Source organism: Mustela nivalis, assembly GCF_964662115.1.
Source record: "Mustela nivalis genome assembly, chromosome: 9".
In the NCBI taxonomy this organism is placed as follows: Eukaryota; Metazoa; Chordata; class Mammalia; order Carnivora; family Mustelidae; genus Mustela; species Mustela nivalis.
Window position 1 is genome coordinate 23654098 of NC_139028.1, and position 19219 is coordinate 23673316.

The following is a 19219-nucleotide window of genomic DNA, read 5'->3' on the forward strand; positions in this document are numbered from 1 at the left end:
TATCATTAAAAAATTACTGCTTATCAGGTCCACTAGACATAATCACATAGGCTCTGCATCAGGAGAGATTCTAGGTGGAGAAGGGGCCCCATTCAGCAAGAAGATACAGGGTAACATACTGAGAGTATTAAGTTAGTATTAACATAGTGAGAGTATTAAGTTAGCAATAAGTTAGTACTAAGTTAGTATTAAGTTTAGTGTTAAGTAAGTCACTGGAATCTGTGAAATAATAATTGAATTACCAAGTTATAATGTGAATGAGACCCACTCCCTGGGGGTCTGGTACTTGACCTAAAGCCTAGCTTCTTGAACTTGGGATTCTATACAATGGCTTCTTTTTAAAGATGAGTATTTGTGTGTTAATGTACTGTCATAAGATGTCTCATCTGTCCAAAGATTATCTGAATTGGGATTCTGCCATAGATTTTAACCCCGTATAAAAATATTCAAGGTCATAGTATATTCTTCTAATTGGTGACATAAAATGATATCTCACGTACATATATATTTATATTTATGTTCCTTTCTGATTTCCTTTGTTTTACATCTGGATTCCGCCCCCACCCCTGCCCCACCCTGCTGCCATGCTCAGAATTGCCAATGGAAAGGGAGAAGGTGAAGAAAGCTGCAGATCACTGTCGTCAGATCTTAAATTATGTAAATCAGGCTGTCAAGGAGGCAGAAAACAAACAGGTAAGAAGGGGGAAAGCAAGAAGATACAGGGTAACATACTGAGAGTATTAAGTTAGTATTAACATAGTGAGAGTATTAAGTTAGCAATAAGTTAGTACTAAGTTAGTATTAAGTTTAGTGTTAAGTAAGTCACTGGAATCTGTGAAATAATAATTGAATTACCATTACATGATTGACAGGTGGGGCATTTGGTAGCTGTTCATGTAGTAGGTGGGTCCAGACCAATTTGTGTAGAGCATCAGACTTGTATTTGGCTTTTTGAGCATCTCCAGCTGCTTGTTTGCTCTCTCACTCGTCTGCCCATTCAACAAATATTTCTAGAGCATCTGTATGGTGAGTGGGTCCTGAGTGCAGGACATAGGGTGCTTAAGTAAATAAAGTAAGTGCCCACACTGAGCTTATTTTCTAGCAGGATAGAAAGTATTGAGCAGATTTTAGTGCAAGTATTTTATGTGAGTTGTGATAGCTGCTATGAAGGAGAATTGGGGGACGCCAGGAAAAGATGTACCAGTGGGGGGGGGTATGGGGCGAGCCTGGTTTGAGGATGTCAGGTGGTGGCCATTGGAGGAAGCTTTCTTCAGGAATTGACGTTTAAGCCAAGCTCTGAAAAATGAATGGAAATCAGAAGAATGTGGTAGGGAACAACCTTATAAGTAGAGGGAACAGCATGTACAAAAGTCCTGGGGTAAAAAGGAAGCATGGCCTGTTTGAGGAGCTGAAAGATTAGGTGAGTGTGGATCATGCCTAAAAACCATACTCAGAGTAGTGTGAAATGAGGTACAGTAGGTCAGGGATCAAGTCATACAGGGTCCTACTGTGGACAGTGTTAAAGATTTTGATGTTGAAAGCAGTAGGAATTCATTATAGACATTTAAGCAGAGTGGTGTGTTCGTTTTTTTGTTGTTGTTTTTTGTTTTTGCCATTTAAGTACCACTCGCACCAGTCTATGGAGAATGGGTTGAAGGGGACAGAAAGGGGGTGAAAGAGCTCAGTCTAGTCTGTTGCAACAGGTCAGGGCAGATGGTGGTGTCTCAAGAGACGCAAGAATTGGAGAAGTTTTTAGAAGGTAATTGATAGGATGTGGTGACTGATTTAGAGAAGGATTTGAAGAGAAGTGATGGTAGCAATAAGTCCCAGCTCTCTGGCTTACACGTTTGGGTGGACGGGCTGAGGGAAGAAGCCCCAGATTTGTGGGGCAGATGCAGAGTTAGGTTTTGGTTAGGAGGTGAAAATGTTGGTATGCGTTTGGCTCTACGGATCCACCTGTAAGAGGACTGTGCCGAAGAAAAAAATGTAAGATTGTGAGCATATATACAAATAATGGGGTCCCTGGACCTGGATATAATTTCTTAGGAACCAAGTGATGACAGCTCTGTTGATGAGGCTGTGGGAAATCAGGAGCTTTCAGATGTGTGGTTTGGAGTGTAAAATGATAAAACCGCAGAATGCATTTTGTAGCTAAATTAAAAATGCACATATTCATACATCGCCCTTTGACTCAGTGATTTTGTTCTGGTAATCTACCCAGGAGAAAGGGAGATCTGTGCTCACAGACTTGTATGTTTCTAGCGTAAAGCAACTGAGGGTATAGCCATAAACTAGTATAATAAATTCCAGCAATAAAAGGGAATGAACTACTGATAGACACAACACAATTGCATCTCACAAACGTGCTGAATGAAAGCAGACAAGAGTGTGTGTGTATATAGATACATAATTGTATCTCTGTGAACTTCTAGAACAGACTAATCAGTGGTGGGAAAAAAGGTCAGAAAAGTGGTTGTCACTGGGCATGTGGGAACAGATAGTGACTAGGAAGAAGCATGAGGAAACGTTCTGTGGTGATGGTAATTCTTCGTGTCTTGCTAGGAGTTTGATTGCACAGGTGCATGCATATATGATAACTTGTTTTGGAAAGGTTCACTTAAAATACATACAGTTCACTGTATGTATATTTTATTTTAAAAACAACTGTTAATAAATATCGAACTCTTGTTAATGATCTGCACACTAAAATGTTTAAAGGTAAAGTGTGCTTCCATTTGTAAGTTATTTTGTAATGCATTCAAAATATGTGGTGGATTGGTGGATAGCCAGAGGAATGAACAGACCTGTGACAAGAACAAATATATCAAATACGACCCAGAATGGAAGTGTGGGTGTATAGGTGCTCACTATACACTTTCAGACTTTTCTGTATACTTGGACATTTTTATAATCTTGGGGAAAATACACATACACTTAAATCTAATCGTTATTTCTTTAGAAATTTATCATACAGGTGTATCTACACATATCTATAAAAATATATGTTTTAAAACCATGCTATCCCAGTATTTATTTGTTATGGGAGAAGATTGGAAGTAACTCTCATGTCCATCAGTAAAGTGTAGTTAGATAAACTGTAGTTCATTCATAGGGCTGAATGCCACATGCCACTTAAAGAGTGAGTTCTCTCTGTATGTGTTAATGTAGAGCAGTTGCCAAGATTTATCGAGAGATACACACATACACAGATGTGTATGTGATTGTCTTACCATATGAGTAGTACATGTATTAATATATTTTGTTATCCTATCTTTTTTAAAAGGATATATATGCACACAACATGTACAGAGACAAGTATACTTACATATATGCACATATTCTGTTTGCTTAGAATTTTTCTCATAAACTACCTAAGAAATGAGTATTAGGGATTGTTTCTTTAGAGAAAATTGGGGGTAGAGAGGCAAGAGGACAGGACTGGAGGGAGACTTCATTTTCACTGTGCACCTTATATTACTTTCCAAATTTTGTACCATGTCCATACTTACATATTCAAAACATAACCATAAGCTAAGTTAGAAGTCAGTGAGTTTGAAAAGCAGATTGAGTAAGAACATCCAAAAAGGGAAGAGAAAGACTAAGAGGGTGTGATGTCTCCAAAGCCAGGGAAAGGGGGTGGTTTGATTAAGAGTGAGCTGTAGGGTGGCTGGGTGGTATAGTTGATTGAGTGCCAACTCTTGGTTTCAGCTCAGGTCATGATCTCAGGGTCCCAGGATTGAGCTCCTTGTCAGGCTCCGTGCTCAGGGCAGAGTCTGCTTGAGCTTCTCTCTCCATCTCCCTCTGCTCCACCCGCCTTGTACTCGCTCGCTCTTTCTCAAAGAAAGAAGGAGTTGTCAGTTATGTTTAGTGTTGCAGAGAGCTCTGTAAATAGCAGGTTAAAACATCGACCTGGGTCAGATGTATAGAAACCTCTGATATCCAAAGCAGTAACCTTGGCTCCACCTCGTCTTAATTTTCAGCGTTTAGAAGACTATCAGCGTCGTCTGGATACCTCCAATCTGAAGTTGTCAGAGTACCCAAACGTGGAAGAGCTCAGGGTGAGAGATGGTCTAATCGCAATTTTAATAAAATGCAATTTACTAAATACCTGGCAGATTACTAACATCTCAGAGGGGCATCCATCAGCTGAAGAAGTTCTTCTATCATAGATTGTAGTTCTGATTCTGTTCTTCCTTTTCAACGCCTGGTCTATGTGAAGATGACTTTAGTCTTTTATTAGAGGAATATTTTGTGTAAAACTAACTTTTTGTAACAGGAACTTGCAGGGGACTTAAGGAACGTTAGTTGTTTAATTTTGTTGTATTCTTATAGTTTGAATGAGAGTAGGGGTGCTTACTCTGGGAACTTTCCAGACTATTGAGTAAAACAAGGTAATAATTTTTTCATGAAGCTCTTCAAAAGCAGAAATGTTGAAACCATTACAGGAATGATAGTAAAGTATTTTGTAATTGCTATCTCTGTCATGTGGGGCTTTTGTATTAAGGAACTACTTAGTATTTTCAGTCTTTTTTGTACTGTTTCAGTAGGTGATTGTTTTGGTAGATTTATTTAGTGGCTAGTAAACTAGACTTTTTTTTTTTTGAAGATTTTATTTATTTATTTTGACAGAGATCACTGATCTCTGCTGAGCAGAGAGCCTGATGTGGGTCTCGATCCCAGGACCCTGAGATCTTGACCTGAGCCAAAGGCAGAGTCTTACCCCACTCAGCCACCCAGGCGCCCCTAAACTAGAGTTTTATATGATATATAGCATCTTACCAAAAAGCATGCTTAATATGCTCAACCCCTTCACTTCCAGAAAATGAGATTTTTCTAGAGTTATCTACACTAAGAGATGATTCTTTGACTAAATTATTAGTTCTTGGGGGCGCCTGGGTGGCTCAGTCGGTTAAGCATCCATCTCTTGGTTTCAGCTCAGGTCATGATATCAGGGTCCTGAAATCAAGTCCCACATGGGGCTCCGTGCTTAGCAGGGAGTCTACTTGGGCTCTCTCCCTCATCCACTGCCCCTCCCCCCTCAAAGAAGAAATATATCTTTAAAAAAATTTTTTTTTAATATATGGAGCAAGGTTAATTACTGCCTGGACTTTTTCATGGGTACTATTCCTTAGAACTTTGTTTGGAACTAGAGCTTGGGACTCATAGGCCTCTTACAGATAAATAAGCTATGCACCATCCTCATTTAGTTGTTCATTGGAAAATTAGGGGACAGGCTGTGAATCTAGTGGCCGAATGTTTGCAGCTTCGTTTTCATAGACAATTATCATGTATTTAGTGTGAGATTTAGAAGGCAGCACTCTTGAATGTTTTTCTACAAGATACCTCTAACTTAGGAAATTATATGCAGCTTACTGTAACTTGATCTATATTCCATATTCATTCCATATTCAATAGTTGGCAGATATACCAGTAATGATAGTGAAGGTAAATAGCTTCTTTCATATGAAGAATTTCTTGAAGAGACTCTCTGGAATATCCTGTCACTTAGTGCTTGGAAATAATTCGTGTGTAATTCTCTTTATTTTGGCAGAATTTGGATTTAACAAAAAGGAAGATGATTCATGAAGGGCCATTGGTCTGGAAGGTGAATCGAGATAAAACTATTGGTAGGTGTAATGTCCGTCAGTTTTGGGGAGAGTGGAGGAACTAAAGTTCCTTCAGGTTAAAGAGAAGAGACAGCCATTAATGGGTTTCAGTGATAGGAGTGAGTGGTGCTGCCCTGTTCTTTTTGCAGAAGATCCGCTTATGTTATTTTATTCTAGGTGAAGTGCATTAAATATTCACTGAGGGCCGAAGCAGAAAAGTTTGACATGATTTGGTCCTGTCTCCAGCATTCTTATATTCTAATGAGCTTTCTAATAAGCTTTCTTTAAACCACTCCATTTAAAACTATCTCTGGTGAGGAATCATGGTTTTGGTGTTTTTTGTTTTTTTAGAAATTTCTTGTCAGTCACAGACTGACACTTTGGTGTGTTACAATATAAAAATGAATTATTAAAAAATGAAACTAAGAAAGACAATAGCAAGCCAATCTTTAAAATGTATTAGATTTAACAGGAATAAATCTTCTCTGTCAAATTGGTATTAAAGTTTATAAAACACATCTCAGTGTCTATGCTAATCACCTTCTCCCTGCTTTGACTTCCAGATCTGTACACATTGCTGCTGGAAGACATTCTTGTATTGTTACAGAAGCAGGATGATAGACTGGTGTTAAGATGTCATAGCAAGATTCTGGCATCTACTGCTGACAGCAAACACACATTCAGCCCTGTCATTAAGTTGAATACAGTGCTGGTCCGACAAGTGGCAACAGGCAAGTATGTCCGAGGAGTGACAGCGACCTCGGGTTCATTGTGAAGTTGCACAAGATAGTCAGTATTGGTCAAATAGCCCGACTAGTGGACAAATGGAATGAAATGATTTATTGCTTAGAAAGTAAATTAAGAGTTTATACCCCCCCTAAAAAGAGTTTATACCCCCAAATTATTTGGGAAGCCTGGCTTCTCCGAGCAGTTTTTTGCATTGGAAAATTTCCTGCATGCTCCTTTGATCTTTATTCCTTAGTCAGATCATGGACAGGTACCAAGGAAGATTTAGATAATCTAAATGAAAAGGCTTTCCTTAGAGTTGTATGTTTTTTGATTTGTGATAAAAGAGCAAACAAGCAAAAATGGAGAGGTGGGTGTAGTTCGGGATTTTGGAAATCCATTTAAGTTAGAAAATTATATATTAATCATAGTAACAGTGGAATCCTTTTAAAACTTATTAGTTCTGTAACAGCAAGATAAACTGATAACCTCTTTTCTCTAGTATTTATTGAATATTAAGTAACTGTTTAGCAAAAGGGCAATTCAAAATAAATGCGAAAACATCATAGTGCTCCTTAATTCAGATATACAGCCATCTCCTTGTTTCTATGAAGTTACTGTGGAATACATGCTAGTTTTTATGATCTTGGTTTTATTGAAGTATAATATATACAATGTAGCATATAGTAAGTCGCACTGATTTTAAGTGTATAGCTAATGAATTTTTACAAAGTGAGCTGATTAGCCTTTACCCAGATAAAGTGTGAAATAAACCAGGACTCTGGAAGCATCCTTCATGGCCATATTCATATTCATATTCATATGTTAGAGTAATTTCTCTCTTATTTCTTCCAGATAACAAAGCTTTATTTGTCATCTCCATGTCAGACAATGGAGCACAAATTTATGAGCTGGTGGCACAGACGGTTTCCGAAAAGACTGTGTATGTATTAAATAGAGCTACCTTGCTCTAATAGTTTTTATTATTCTCAATATGTTATTCTATAAACTTAACTTGGTTTTTGTAATAGTACTTTGGAAACCAAAAACTATATTGAAACAAGCACTTCCCATATATTCTTTTCAAGATGTTTTTCTAAAAACGTGTTCCCTTTTAGTTTGATGTTCCTTATTTTGATTCTGTATTATTGCAATTATCTTTTCTAAGGAAAAATTCTCAGAAGAGTCAAGTGAAGTTTTTTGATGTTCAGTGTATCCATAATGTTGTTTGTTAGGTTTTTCTTTAAGGTGCAGCGTTTTTTATAATCTCTACCTAAGAACCAAAATATAGACACTCTCTGGCGGAAGGAGGGTTTTTTGTTGGATTGGCTTGATGTGGTTTCTGGTTTGTTTGTTTTTGTTATTATTTCTTTCTGAGTGTATTTAAAGGGCATCTTTATTCCCCCTCTCCCTTTTGGATTTTGGATCCTTTCGTAACTTCCTGCAGCTGGCAAGACCTAATCTGTCGGATGGCTGCCTCAGTGAAGGAACAGTCTGCAAAGCCCATTCCGTTGCCACAGTCATCGCCTTGCGAGTGAGTCTGCCTCCGCCTCGTTTTGGTCAGGAAAGGAAGGGATGATCCTTACATTTCATTGTGATGATGTTTAGGCACCTCACAAAGCTGAAAGATTGTTTTCTTTCTTCCACAGAGGCGACAACGATGAAGAAACAGCTCCCAAATTAAAAGTGGAACATCACAGCATTTCGGTCCCTGGTCTGCAGAGTCCAGGTAAACTGATGTGTTAGCTTAACCTGGAAGAATGGAGTCTGTGTTTTACTTGGGAAAATGCAAAGAAACTTGAAGTCTTTCAGTTTATGCAGATTCTCGCGTTGGCTGTTTACTTTCACAAACTTCGCTTACGAGCCTTGTGTGCACCCTAGTAACGCCACTCTTGAGTGTGTTTTCCCTAACAGCCAGCGGTCTCTGTCCTCCTGTGGTTATTCTGTTCCAAGTACTGCCTGAATGCTTCACGTTAAAAATTAACCGTTTGTTTAAGATCTGTTCTGCTTTTTCTGTTCCATTGGACAGACAGAGATTTGGGATTAGAGTCTCCCTTAATATCATCAAAACCTCAGTCTCATTCACTGGGTACCTCTGGGAAATCCGAGGTAGACGATCTCTTTGTGGCCGAGAGACAGTTGGTTAAGGAGCAGCAAGAAGACGGGACTCTGCAGGAAGCCGGAGCAAGTTACCAAACCCCAGGCCCAGACCCACACTTGCCTGCCTCAGATGAACGGTGGGCACTGGATGCACTAAGGAATTGTAAGTTTTGTACTTGTGAAGGACCCGGGTTGTGTCATGGACTGCGCAGCCATGTAGGGAGAATCCAAAGAAGTGGGAACTCTGACTTTTCCCTTAAAGAATTTTACCATCTAGTTGGGAAGAAGATAGAAAACCTCTCACTGTTTAACCAGTACAGGTGTGTCAGAATTGATCTGGTTTTGGTAACAAGAGAGGGAAGCATCAGGAGACAAGGGAGAGGTGATTATTACCTTGTAGAATGGGTAAGACTCAGGTATGTAGAGAAGGTACAGGTAAGAATCATGGCAGGACCAGAAGCACAGAGGCAGGAGGCCCCGAGAGTGCTCTGAGAGTGGCGAGCACACTATACTAGTGCAGAGGGTGGGAGAGAAGCCTAGAAAGGTAGGAGATGGGATGGTGAGGCCAGCCACTGTGAACCTTAAACACCACATTGAGTCCTCTGGGTTTTAAGGATGGCACAGCACACGGGGCACCTGGGTGGTGCAGTTGGTCAAGAGTCCCATTCTCAGTTCAGCTCAGGCCGTCATCTCAGGCTTGGGAGGTTGAGTTCTGCAGTGGGCTGTGCACTGGGCATGGCGCCTGCTTCAGATTCATTCTCCCTCTCTCCGCTCCTTCTGCCCCTCTCTCCCTCTTACACAAACACACACACACACACACACACACACACACACGTGCTTGCTCTTTCTGAAAAAAAAAAAAAAAAATGGTGCAGCATGTGTTTTGAGGGCTTTTTCAAACTACAGATATTTTTCTAGTTTTCTGTAGAGATTGTGGTACTCTCCACTCTAGCCTGTCCCCTCTGTCTGTCTGTCTGTCTGTCTCTCTCTCTCACACACACACACACACACACACACACACACACAGTGCACACCCACAAGGAGGGTGGCCCTTGCCACTCTTACTAGCTAGCCCCCGACTCTAGCCTGGCTGAGAATCACTTACAAATGGGAGCCTGTCCCATCTCGCAGGTGTCCCGGAGGAGGGGAAAGGCTGAGAAGGGTTGCTCTAGCTGCCGAGAACCATTTGAAGTTTTGAAGCTAGGGTATGACTAGTGAGAACAGATGGCTCAGGCTGAGAGGGTGGAAAGGTTGGGGTGGGAGGAGGCCAGGAGGGGGAGGCTAGTGTGAAGGCGCTGTGGTGGGCTGGGCTTGAGGCAGAAAGGGTTTGGGCTGGAACGGTATTAGAGGAAAAAAAATCAAGTGAGGAGGCAACAATTACTTAAAATAATCGACTTGGTGCAAGGGCAAAGAAAAGGGAATATTTAGATGATTTCCATGTTCTTGTCAGAAATCAAAGTCAGAAAGGATTACTACTGCCCACTGCCACACTTTCTTTTTTTCCCCCTTTTTCTCTTTGCCAGAGATTATGGGCTCAATTTTAAAACTGGCAGGCTATTTTAGTGGAACTAATGAGCAGGAGGTTGGAGTTTTAAGACTGGAGCTTTGGTGAGAGGGTCGGGGAGAGCTAGATTTGAGTGTGAGAGCCGGGGGCATGCACAGCATCTCTTACGAAGTGTAGTTAGAAGGACAGAGGGCCAAACACTAGTGGAGACCTTGTCAAGAGAAACAGGAGAAAGAATTTAAGGCAGAGTTAAAGGTTGGGAATTTCATGTTCTCGAAGATCTACTATATTGTCGATTCCCCTGAATGAACAGTCAGAATGCTTTCTGATGGTTTGACTGACAGAGTCGCAGTGACTCTGTCATTGTATGCGTGGCCTCATAGCATACACCTGCCCATTGAAAACTGAGTTGCTTCTCTTTTCAACAGCCTAGGGAAGCTGAGCCTCCAGTTAAGGTCATTCTTAAAAACTCATTTTAAAAAACAATTTAAAAAAACTCAATTTAAAAAGCATTTTCTTATCCTTTGAAAGTATACATGCTACCAAATCATTGAAAGTAAGTCTCATTACAGGATAGCTTTATTTTCTTCACATTTAAGGAGATTCCTTGGCATATTATAAATGACAAAATAAATATTCTGTATTTCTAATAAAATTAGAAAAAATAACACCTGTGTATACAGTGTCTGCTTCTGAGAAAGCAAAACTTCGAGGGTTTCTTTTCTAGCATAACACAGCTTTTTAACATCGTTTTAAGAAATACCTTTGGGGTATTACTCAGGTTATATGGAAGAGAAAAGAGAAGCAGGCATGGTACTGGGGATTTAGCAGTACCTCCCCATTCAGAAGGCTTACATCTTTCCAAGTCTTGTTTAATGTTAAACTTTCTCTAGATGGTGCCTTATTTCATTTTTCAATATAAAACAAAAACAAAAAATGATCCCACGAAATTAACATTTTGACTCTATGTTACTAAAAAGTTACTTACCCTTAGAAATAATGGGTGACTCCACAAACTAATTTAATTCCGGCAGTCTGCGGTTATCATTGTGAATGTATGGTTTTTTCCTCCTCCCTCCCTAAATCTTCCAGTGGGCTTGCTGAAGCAGCTGCTCGTACAACAGCTGGGTTTGACCGAGAAGAGCTCCCAGGAAGACTGGCCACATTTCCCAAGATACAGGACAGCGTCTTCAGGGGTGCAGACAGACAGTGGAGCCCAGAACTCTGAGAACAGTAAGGCCTATCCTCCTGGCGAAGGACACATGCCCTTTAGAACTGGAACTGGTGACGCTGCCCCTTGTTACAGTCCACGGACTTCAGCTGAATCTTCGACTCTACGGGATTCAGTGGTTCTGGCATTCCAAGATAGCCAGGCAAGTAACATTTTAGTAATGGACCACATGCTTAGGACCCCGGAGATGCCTCCTGCAGAGCCCGAAGGGAGTCTTGATGAAAGTGGAGAGCACTTTTTTGATGCCCATGAAGCACACAGTGACGATAATCCATCAGAAGGTGATGGAGCAGTGAAGAAGGAAGAGGATGTTAATTTGCGCATCTCAGGCAAGTTTCTTTCACACGTGAACTTGGACTGTGGTTGCTATTACCTGTGCTGTGTGCTGAGACAGATGTTGTTTGGGTATCCACACATGACCCGCTGTGTGCGTGTGCGTGCACATGTGTGTGCATGCACGTGCATGTGTGTGTGTGTAGCCCTTACTTTTCCCTGCGGTAAATAATTACCGAATCTGCTCCATGCCATACCCCATCCCGGGGCGTGGGAGATACGGCATTGACTGAAACACAGAAAAATCCACTATCCCTGTGAAGCTTAAATACTGGTGAGGAAAGAGTCAAGGTAAATAAGTAAACCAACAGATGTCAGATGGTGGGAAGAATTAGGAGGAAACGTAAGTGAGACCCAGGGGCAGACAGGGTGATGAGGAAGAGGGCCTCTGTGAGTAGCATGGGAGCAGAGCCATGAGGGCAGTGAGGGCAGAGGCCGTGTGGCATCTGGGAGCAGGGGGTACAGCAGAGAACTGGGGCACCCGTGCGGGAGATGAGGCACGAGAGCTCTGTGGCTGGGGAGGCGGTGGCAAGACCACACAGGGCCTTTGTAGTTTCCAGCTTTTAAGATGCCAACTGATCTGAAATAGTTTAGAAGTTACATAAAGTTTGCTAAGTTTCGCTTCAGCCTGAAGTGAGAAGATTCTGATGTACTTAAAACTGAACTCTGGAAGTGAGGAATGAATGGCTCTTCTCCCCCTCTGTTGGCTTTTGAGGTTGTCAGCGTAGCACCTCATCTCTGTTCCTTGATGTGAGGAAGGCAGCACGAAGCTCATCAGGCTGTTCTGTGTCTGTCAATAGGAAACTATCTGATTCTCGATGGCTATGACGCAGTGCAGGAGAGCTCCACGGACGAGGGGCTTGCCTCCTCGCTTCCCCTGCCACCCACGACAGGCACCCCCTCCATGGACTCTGCCCGCCCGCAGCAGCACTCGCCCCAGCACACCCATTCCGACGGGGCAGCTTCACCATTCAGCCCCGAATTCCTGGTCCAGCAGCGCTGGGGAGCCATGGAGGATTCCTGTTTTGAGATCCAGAGTCCCCCCTCTTGTGCAGACTCACAGAGCCAGATCATGGAGTACATTCGTAAGATCGAGGCTGACCTTGAACACTTAAAGGTACCTCAGACCTCAGTGTCCTCAAAGCTTGGGTAAAGAAACATGTTTCACAGAGACGAGGTAGAGAATGACCAAAATGCCGATGCCAGTGACCTTGTTCATATTCTAGATTTACTGTTTTCTTTGACCATTACTTGTGAATAAACTTGGATAAAAAGCCAAGATCACGGTGCATCTGGTTGCCGATCGTAAGAACAGAAAACTTCATAGTACCATATAGATGGCATGGTTGTGTGAGGTTCTCGGTATAAACACCCTAATATATTTGGGGTGATTGGCTGGCCTGCCTGAGAATATGTGAACAGCAAGCCAGTGACAGGTGGGGCTTGTGTCATTCTGAGAGCTTCTTCTAGGAAATGCTTTCACTTACTAAAGATCCATGAATTGTTAGGTGATGTCGGTAGTTTCCCAGATGCTGGGACACACAGAAGTCGGCTCCAGTGGCTCCCATGATCCCAAGAGCTGGGCACAAATGGGGTTTTGTGAATCAGAATTGAGGTTGTCACTGTACCGGCCGCTGTTTCAAAACTGACTTCCGTGGTGATTACTGAGAAAAGGACTTTATCTTACAAACTTTGTCGTCAGTAGACACAACTGCTAGAGCCCAAACGTTTTTTTCATGACTTCATTTAATTAGAGGCTTTAGGGACAACATTGAAAGTGTTCTTAACCTTTTAGCTTAAGACCAGTGTCCCTTAGTTTAGTTTTTAACTTCCCGTGACACGTTTTCCCTTCTTCATGTGAGTGTAGCTGGTGTCATCCAGGGGCTGATGAAGTATCTGCTGGGGGCAGGTTGGCTCTAACACAGCCCGTGTCACCTGTGGGGCTATTTCCAGGGTGATTCTGGGGGTAGGAGAATCACCTTTATGGGAGAAAGTTTTAAGTGACTCACTTAAGGGAGGTGAAAGGAATGCGGTTCACTTTTCTCCCCCACTAACAAAATTCTTCACGACGTTCATGTTGAAATCTAGACGTGCCTCCTGGTAATATGGGAAAGTTTGCCTTCCTGTTTTCATAAAGAAAAATTACAATGTTCCAGTGACAAACCTGTGGGTCTTATTTTACAGAAGGTGGAGGAAAGTTACAGCACACTTTGCCAAAGGCTGGCTGGATCAGCCCTCACAGACAAGCACTCAGGTATGTGAAAATCGTGGATTCCCGACTCTCGAATCATTCTGCCTGAACTGTACATCGAATGAAATGATTTGTTATTCTTTAAAGTGGAAACCTTCTGAGATTCCATTTCTTTCCTGTCTTTAAAAAGCCACTTGTTTCCAAACATCGTAGGTCAAGCAGAGGCTTAGTCTGCTGACTAGGCTCTTCCTGCCCCCTGAGGCGCTGCCCTTGTCAGTTTCTGCGCCAGCTGTCCCCCCCCCCCGTCCCCCCCCCCCAACCTGTGCAAGAGCAGGAAACAGGGTGGGGTCGGCCTGGTAAATCCTAGATTCCTAAGAGATTTGCCAGTGCTGCTGTGAGGGAGGCTCATGTCTGTCCTTCGGTGTTGGTCCTGACGGTAGGAGCACTGTCTCCCCGTGACTGCAGATGGATCTGTGTTCAGTGCAGCAGTCTGTCCACATTTGCTTCCCTGTTGTCCAGTGAGGCCTTCCCGATCCAGAAAGACGTACCGAGACCCGCAGGTGTCAGACGTGTTCTCGGGGCGTTCATTTGTTCTTAATTTGATCCCCGCGTATCTTTATTCTTCCCAGATAAAAGTTAGAGCCGCATGTCCTGGAGGTGACTGATGGTTGTTGGACTCTGAGCATCGGCCTTGTGGCACCCATCCCGGCTGCACCGAGGACGCAGAGAGTGTGTGACAGAGGGTCTGCCTGTGAAGCCCCTGGGGGCGGCCGTGTTCCCTGGGCGCCCAGAGCGGGACTAGTTCCTCACAGTCCGGCAGCTGCACGAGTCTGTCAGGGAGGGAGTCCTGACTCTCGCTCTGCTCTCCGCACTATCGGAAATTCATTTTGATTCAGAACAAAAAACCAAATGTATAGAGCTTTGGGTGTAGGATATGAAATTTTACTTAGACTTAAGAAAAAGAGAAAATCAGATGTATTTATTTGACTTCATTCCGTATTTGAAAGCACATTTTAATTTTTATTTTGCCATGTTTTGTTTTAATTGAGTAGTGAGAGTTTTGCCCTTTGTGTTTAGTACACCCAAGGGTCAGTTGCTCCTGAAGCCAAGAGTTGCGGTGAGGTATTAGGAGGCTGGGTAGAGAGGCGGAGAGGAGGAAGTAAGCCGGGGAAGGGAGGAGCAGCCAGCCTCCACGAAACTGGATTCCATGCCCTCTGCTGTCCTGGAGGCATCATCTTTGAGGGGCACCTCAGAGGCACAGTATGCCCATGGCTCCTACGGTCAGAGGTCTGGAGCTGTGTGCTGTCCAGGTGGGCGAGAGTCAGGTGGGCTTCCTCCCACCCGAGGCAAGCACCTGTCCTCTTAGCTGGGATCCACCCCCAATTAACAGAAAATCCTCAGTGTACTAAGTAGCAGGCACTTGAAAATGGTGTGTTTTCTTCTGTTGTCTTCTTTTCTATTGAGGGTAGGGATTTGGGAGGGAGAGGAAAGCAAATTTTATTTTCTTGGCTATAAATTCGTTATTCTTGGTATTGTTGCATTTTTTGTAATTATACATTCGACTTGGGCACTTGTGTAAAATTATCCCTGCAGATTGAGCAGGAAAAACCAACAAATGGAGAAGCTTCAGATGGCGGCAGGGGTGGGGGTGCGGAGGAAGGGCGGGGCGGGAGCGGGGGGTGGGGGGAAGAGTCTGGGAAGGTTAGCTAACTGAATCACTACTGAGTTGAACCATGGCTGTCATTAGCCACGGGTACTGCTGAACACAAGGCCAGTAAAATTTTAGTACCTGGAGGTTTGACTCTAATATTAATTTTGCACTGATGGTGCCAAAGGGCTCTTTGAGTTCAGAGGAGAGCCACGAGCGGAGTGGAGAGGGGGGCGGTGGAGAAGGCCGAGCTGCTCATACCAGCCCCGGAAGCACTTCTTCTGACTTCACTGCCGGAGCTTTCTCCACACTGGTGCATGACTGACCTTAATTGCAGACCAGAGCATACACTGGAAACTGTGGGCAAGGGGTTGCTAACTGCCTGCTCTAGAATGAACTGTAGTATGGGCAGCACCCGACAGAAATCAATGTTTCAGAATCGTGACTTGAGAACTCCTTCGGTTATATTGGCTTTCTGTGGTTTTCTTTATGCATCGGGTATACATTGTTTTAGAGTATGTTTGCCAACTAGAGCTCAATCATTTGTCAAATCTTCAAATTCTCTTCATACGCAAAGTGTTCCTGCACTGCTCATATCTTTCAGGAGTGTCCTCTGAACCCTGTGGGTAGCCAGGAGGTCGTTAATACTCTTCCCCTGTACTCCCATCGCAAGCAATTAGGCTTCCCTACTACTTTCATAAACACCACTACCACTTAACAAGCTCATGTGTGTCCACATTCCTGTTTTCTGCCTTTTCAAACCTGACCTAGGTTTAAGTAGCCCAACTTGGATCGTTGGACCTCATCTCTAAATTAGAATGCCCTTTTAGTTGTAGACCAAGTATCAGTTGAATCAGAATGGGAGTAAAATTTGTAGAAGCAGGAGCTAGTAAGTGAAGCTTGGGACTTGAACTTTCTGTATCTCTTAAGAGAAACAGGTAGAAACGGAATGATTACGTGCTGCTGGAAACAGGTAGTCACTCCCAGCTGAAAGGGTAACATGCTTGGAGCCACATGACCCCAGTGTCCTCAGCTGGCATTTATTTAATCAGGAGAAAGGTAAATTAAAAAATAGAACTTTCACCTTAAGTTCACACAGTCCAGGGTAGTCACGTGATTCTCTAGCACTCAATTAAGAAACTTCAGGTTTCTGTTCTAGCTCAGCCAGATCTTGTCCTTAACAACAATTTGTTTTTGTTTTCCTGCGATTAAACCTCTCCTTGGAACCGGGCTAACTGGAAAAATACTTTGGCCCTAGCTCTAGTACTTCCAAATAAATTCATATCTGGATTTTTAAATGAAGACCCAAAGCAAAGTCTTGAGTCTGAAAAGATGCCACAATTTTCCATGTTCTTTTTCTCTTTAACCAGCCCAACTTCTCCCTCCTCCTTCCCAGCCTCACCTCCCACACCCTCCTTTTCTTTTGGCCCTTGTAATCACATCCACTTTCCTCTGATACTGTATAGGCCCTTTAGGATGATGGAATTAGATATTCCTCCTCTCTCTGAGTGACAGTGGCCACCATCAAAGCTGTTCTCTCAAAGTTACTTGACTAGAAGCTGGATCCCAGGCTGCTGAGCAAAGCAGCCTCCCCAGAGCAGGAGAGCTGGGTTGTAGCCACTAAAGTGGCCTGCCATAACCCTGCGCTCTCTTCTGTGGGCCTCATGGCTTCTTTGGTATTAAGTGGCAAATTACATTTGGAGTGTCTCCTTCCTTCTCAGAGAACAGAGTTAATCAAAGCAAATCAGCAAGCCCCCAAAGTGCTATAATTTAAAATCATGATTACAGCCCTAGAAGCCATATATTTTGCATACTTTAAAATCAGCTAGCTTGGACTGCCTGAGTTGTCTTGACTTTCAGAAGCTAAACTGTAACTCTTTATTATTTTGTACCGTAAGAAGGTATATTTCATTAGCTTTTTTGGCTTCCTGTTCCCCAAAACAGCTTCTAACCACTGTTGGAAAGGATGTGGCTCTTTATCTTTTTTTTTTAGGATTTTATTTTTAAGTAACCCTGTACACCCAACGTGGGGCTCAAACCCACAACCCCAAATCAGGAGTCACGTGCTCTACCGACAGAGCCAGCCAGGCACCCCAAGGATGTGTCCCTTTAAATAAATTATTTAAAGGTTTTTATTTGCTTTTGGAGGAGAAAGGGGGAACCTAATGTGATTAAGGAGAAAACCTTATTTTTTTTCTTCTTTTTAGAAGGTAAAATAATTCTTCCTGTGAGTTTTTATTTGCATGCTTTTTTTTTTTTTTTTTTTTTTGTGATGTTGGTAAATTTGGTGTATTACATGGAGCTTCTATATTTCAAACTGGAAACTGTCTTCTCTGAAGGTGGTGTATGATGTTACTTTTGAGCTACTAGAGCTTGGGTCAATATTTCCTTCCTTATGTGTCACAGAGGACATCACTGAGAAGTATGTACAGAGGACCTCAAAATAGAAAATTTGGCAGGACCCCCCGGTCCTCTTTCTGCTGGCTACTTTTGCCCCCCTCTACCATTAGTGTTTTTGTTTTGTAAATCCTGTTTTCTTCCAACTGTCCCACCCCTTTTCAGTGATCTGCAAAATTGTCCTTTCTTCAAGAAAAGAGTTTCTTTTGCCTCGTTCCTTATGCCTTCCCCACTGGTACTGATGGTTTTGATAATAAACTTGTAGAAAAAAAAAATGTACCTCGTAGAAGGAAGCCCTGTCTGCCATTTCCAGGTGCCAATGGCTAAGCAAATGTCCTTCAAAAGTGATAGCTGTAATGTGCGCACTATTGGTTATTTTTAATAAGCCTCTTCCTACTAGAACATTTTATTTTCCTTGTTCACCATACAATCATGTACTCTTTAACAGAAATTACTTTTAAAAAAAATCTGGAACTATCTTTAAAAAAAAACTTTATTAATAATCATGTATTTTTACTGATCACATTTTGAAATGCCTAAAAGACTTTATTGTTCTAATTATCCAGGTGTACCTTTGTAAAATAGCTCTTTTATGAATTAGCTGATAAGGCTGTATGTTTCTGGAACAAAATATTGGTCATCTAAAAACTTTCTGTTTTCTGGGGTCTGGGAAAATAGAAAATGAGAGTTCAAATATTAAATATGCTTAAAGGAACCAAGGATGTGACTTTTTATTTATATTCTTCTTGATCTGTCTTATATAAGTTGCCCTGGAAGAGCTTAGGCACCAAGGAGGCCTTGATTAATCTCACTGGCATTGACCGTCCCACATCCCCCTGCTTGTGAGAGCGTCTTTACTAGGGAGACAGCCAGCTTCCCTCTAATGCGTGAGCTTCCGTGAGGACACCAGCAGCTGGGAATGTCACTGTACCTGTGGCAGCTTTATTGAGGCATAGTGCATGTGCAATACAATTCACTCCTTTAAAGTGTACAGTTCAGCGATTTTTGGTATTTTTTTAAATTGTAGAACATAGACACATAAAATTTGTCATTTTAACCATTTTTAAGTGTATAAATCAGTGGAATTCATGATTCACTTGAAAATAACATTGGCTTTCTGCTCCCCTAAATGAACATCTGATGTCTTTATTACCAATTCTTATCCCCAGTGCTGGACTAACTAAAGTAGCAACATTTCTATGCTTTTACGGATCTCATTTCAACTCTGAAGGCTTGCTGAGTTTGACTCTTGGGTTTGTTGGTTTTGACATAGAGGTATCATCTGACTTATTCATCGGATGCTATTTGAATTTTCAATCATTCAGAGGCACATTTGGCTGATAGCTTTAATAAGCATAGCAAAAAAAATGCTTCGTATTTTGTAGGATTTTTTTAGTTAAGCCTTTAAAAAATTAAGGCTATTCAAATAAACGTTGCGAAAATTAACCTGTTAGTAGTTGCAGTTGTGTTGATGAACATAGCT

At 42.2% G+C, this 19219-nt stretch overlaps 1 protein-coding gene across 9 annotated transcripts in view; it reads left to right on the forward strand.

Moving 5' to 3' along the window:
- ARHGEF12 (Rho guanine nucleotide exchange factor 12) overlaps positions 1 to 18451 on the forward strand; it is a 146698-nt gene extending 128247 nt beyond the window's left edge. For all 9 annotated transcript variants that reach the window (XM_082683680.1, XM_082683681.1, XM_082683684.1 and 6 more), the window contains 12 exons: positions 593 to 693; positions 3981 to 4058; positions 5552 to 5627; positions 6170 to 6337; positions 7188 to 7275; positions 7780 to 7866; positions 7982 to 8061; positions 8362 to 8595; positions 11029 to 11496; positions 12301 to 12617; positions 13685 to 13754; positions 14321 to 18451. In XM_082683680.1, coding sequence (XP_082539806.1) covers positions 593 to 693; positions 3981 to 4058; positions 5552 to 5627; positions 6170 to 6337; positions 7188 to 7275; positions 7780 to 7866; positions 7982 to 8061; positions 8362 to 8595; positions 11029 to 11496; positions 12301 to 12617; positions 13685 to 13754; positions 14321 to 14331 — 1778 coding nt within the window. In that variant the 3' untranslated portion in view covers positions 14332 to 18451. The remainder of the gene's footprint in view (positions 1 to 592; positions 694 to 3980; positions 4059 to 5551; positions 5628 to 6169; positions 6338 to 7187; positions 7276 to 7779; positions 7867 to 7981; positions 8062 to 8361; positions 8596 to 11028; positions 11497 to 12300; positions 12618 to 13684; positions 13755 to 14320) is intronic.
- The last annotated feature ends 768 nt before the right edge of the window (positions 18452 to 19219 follow it).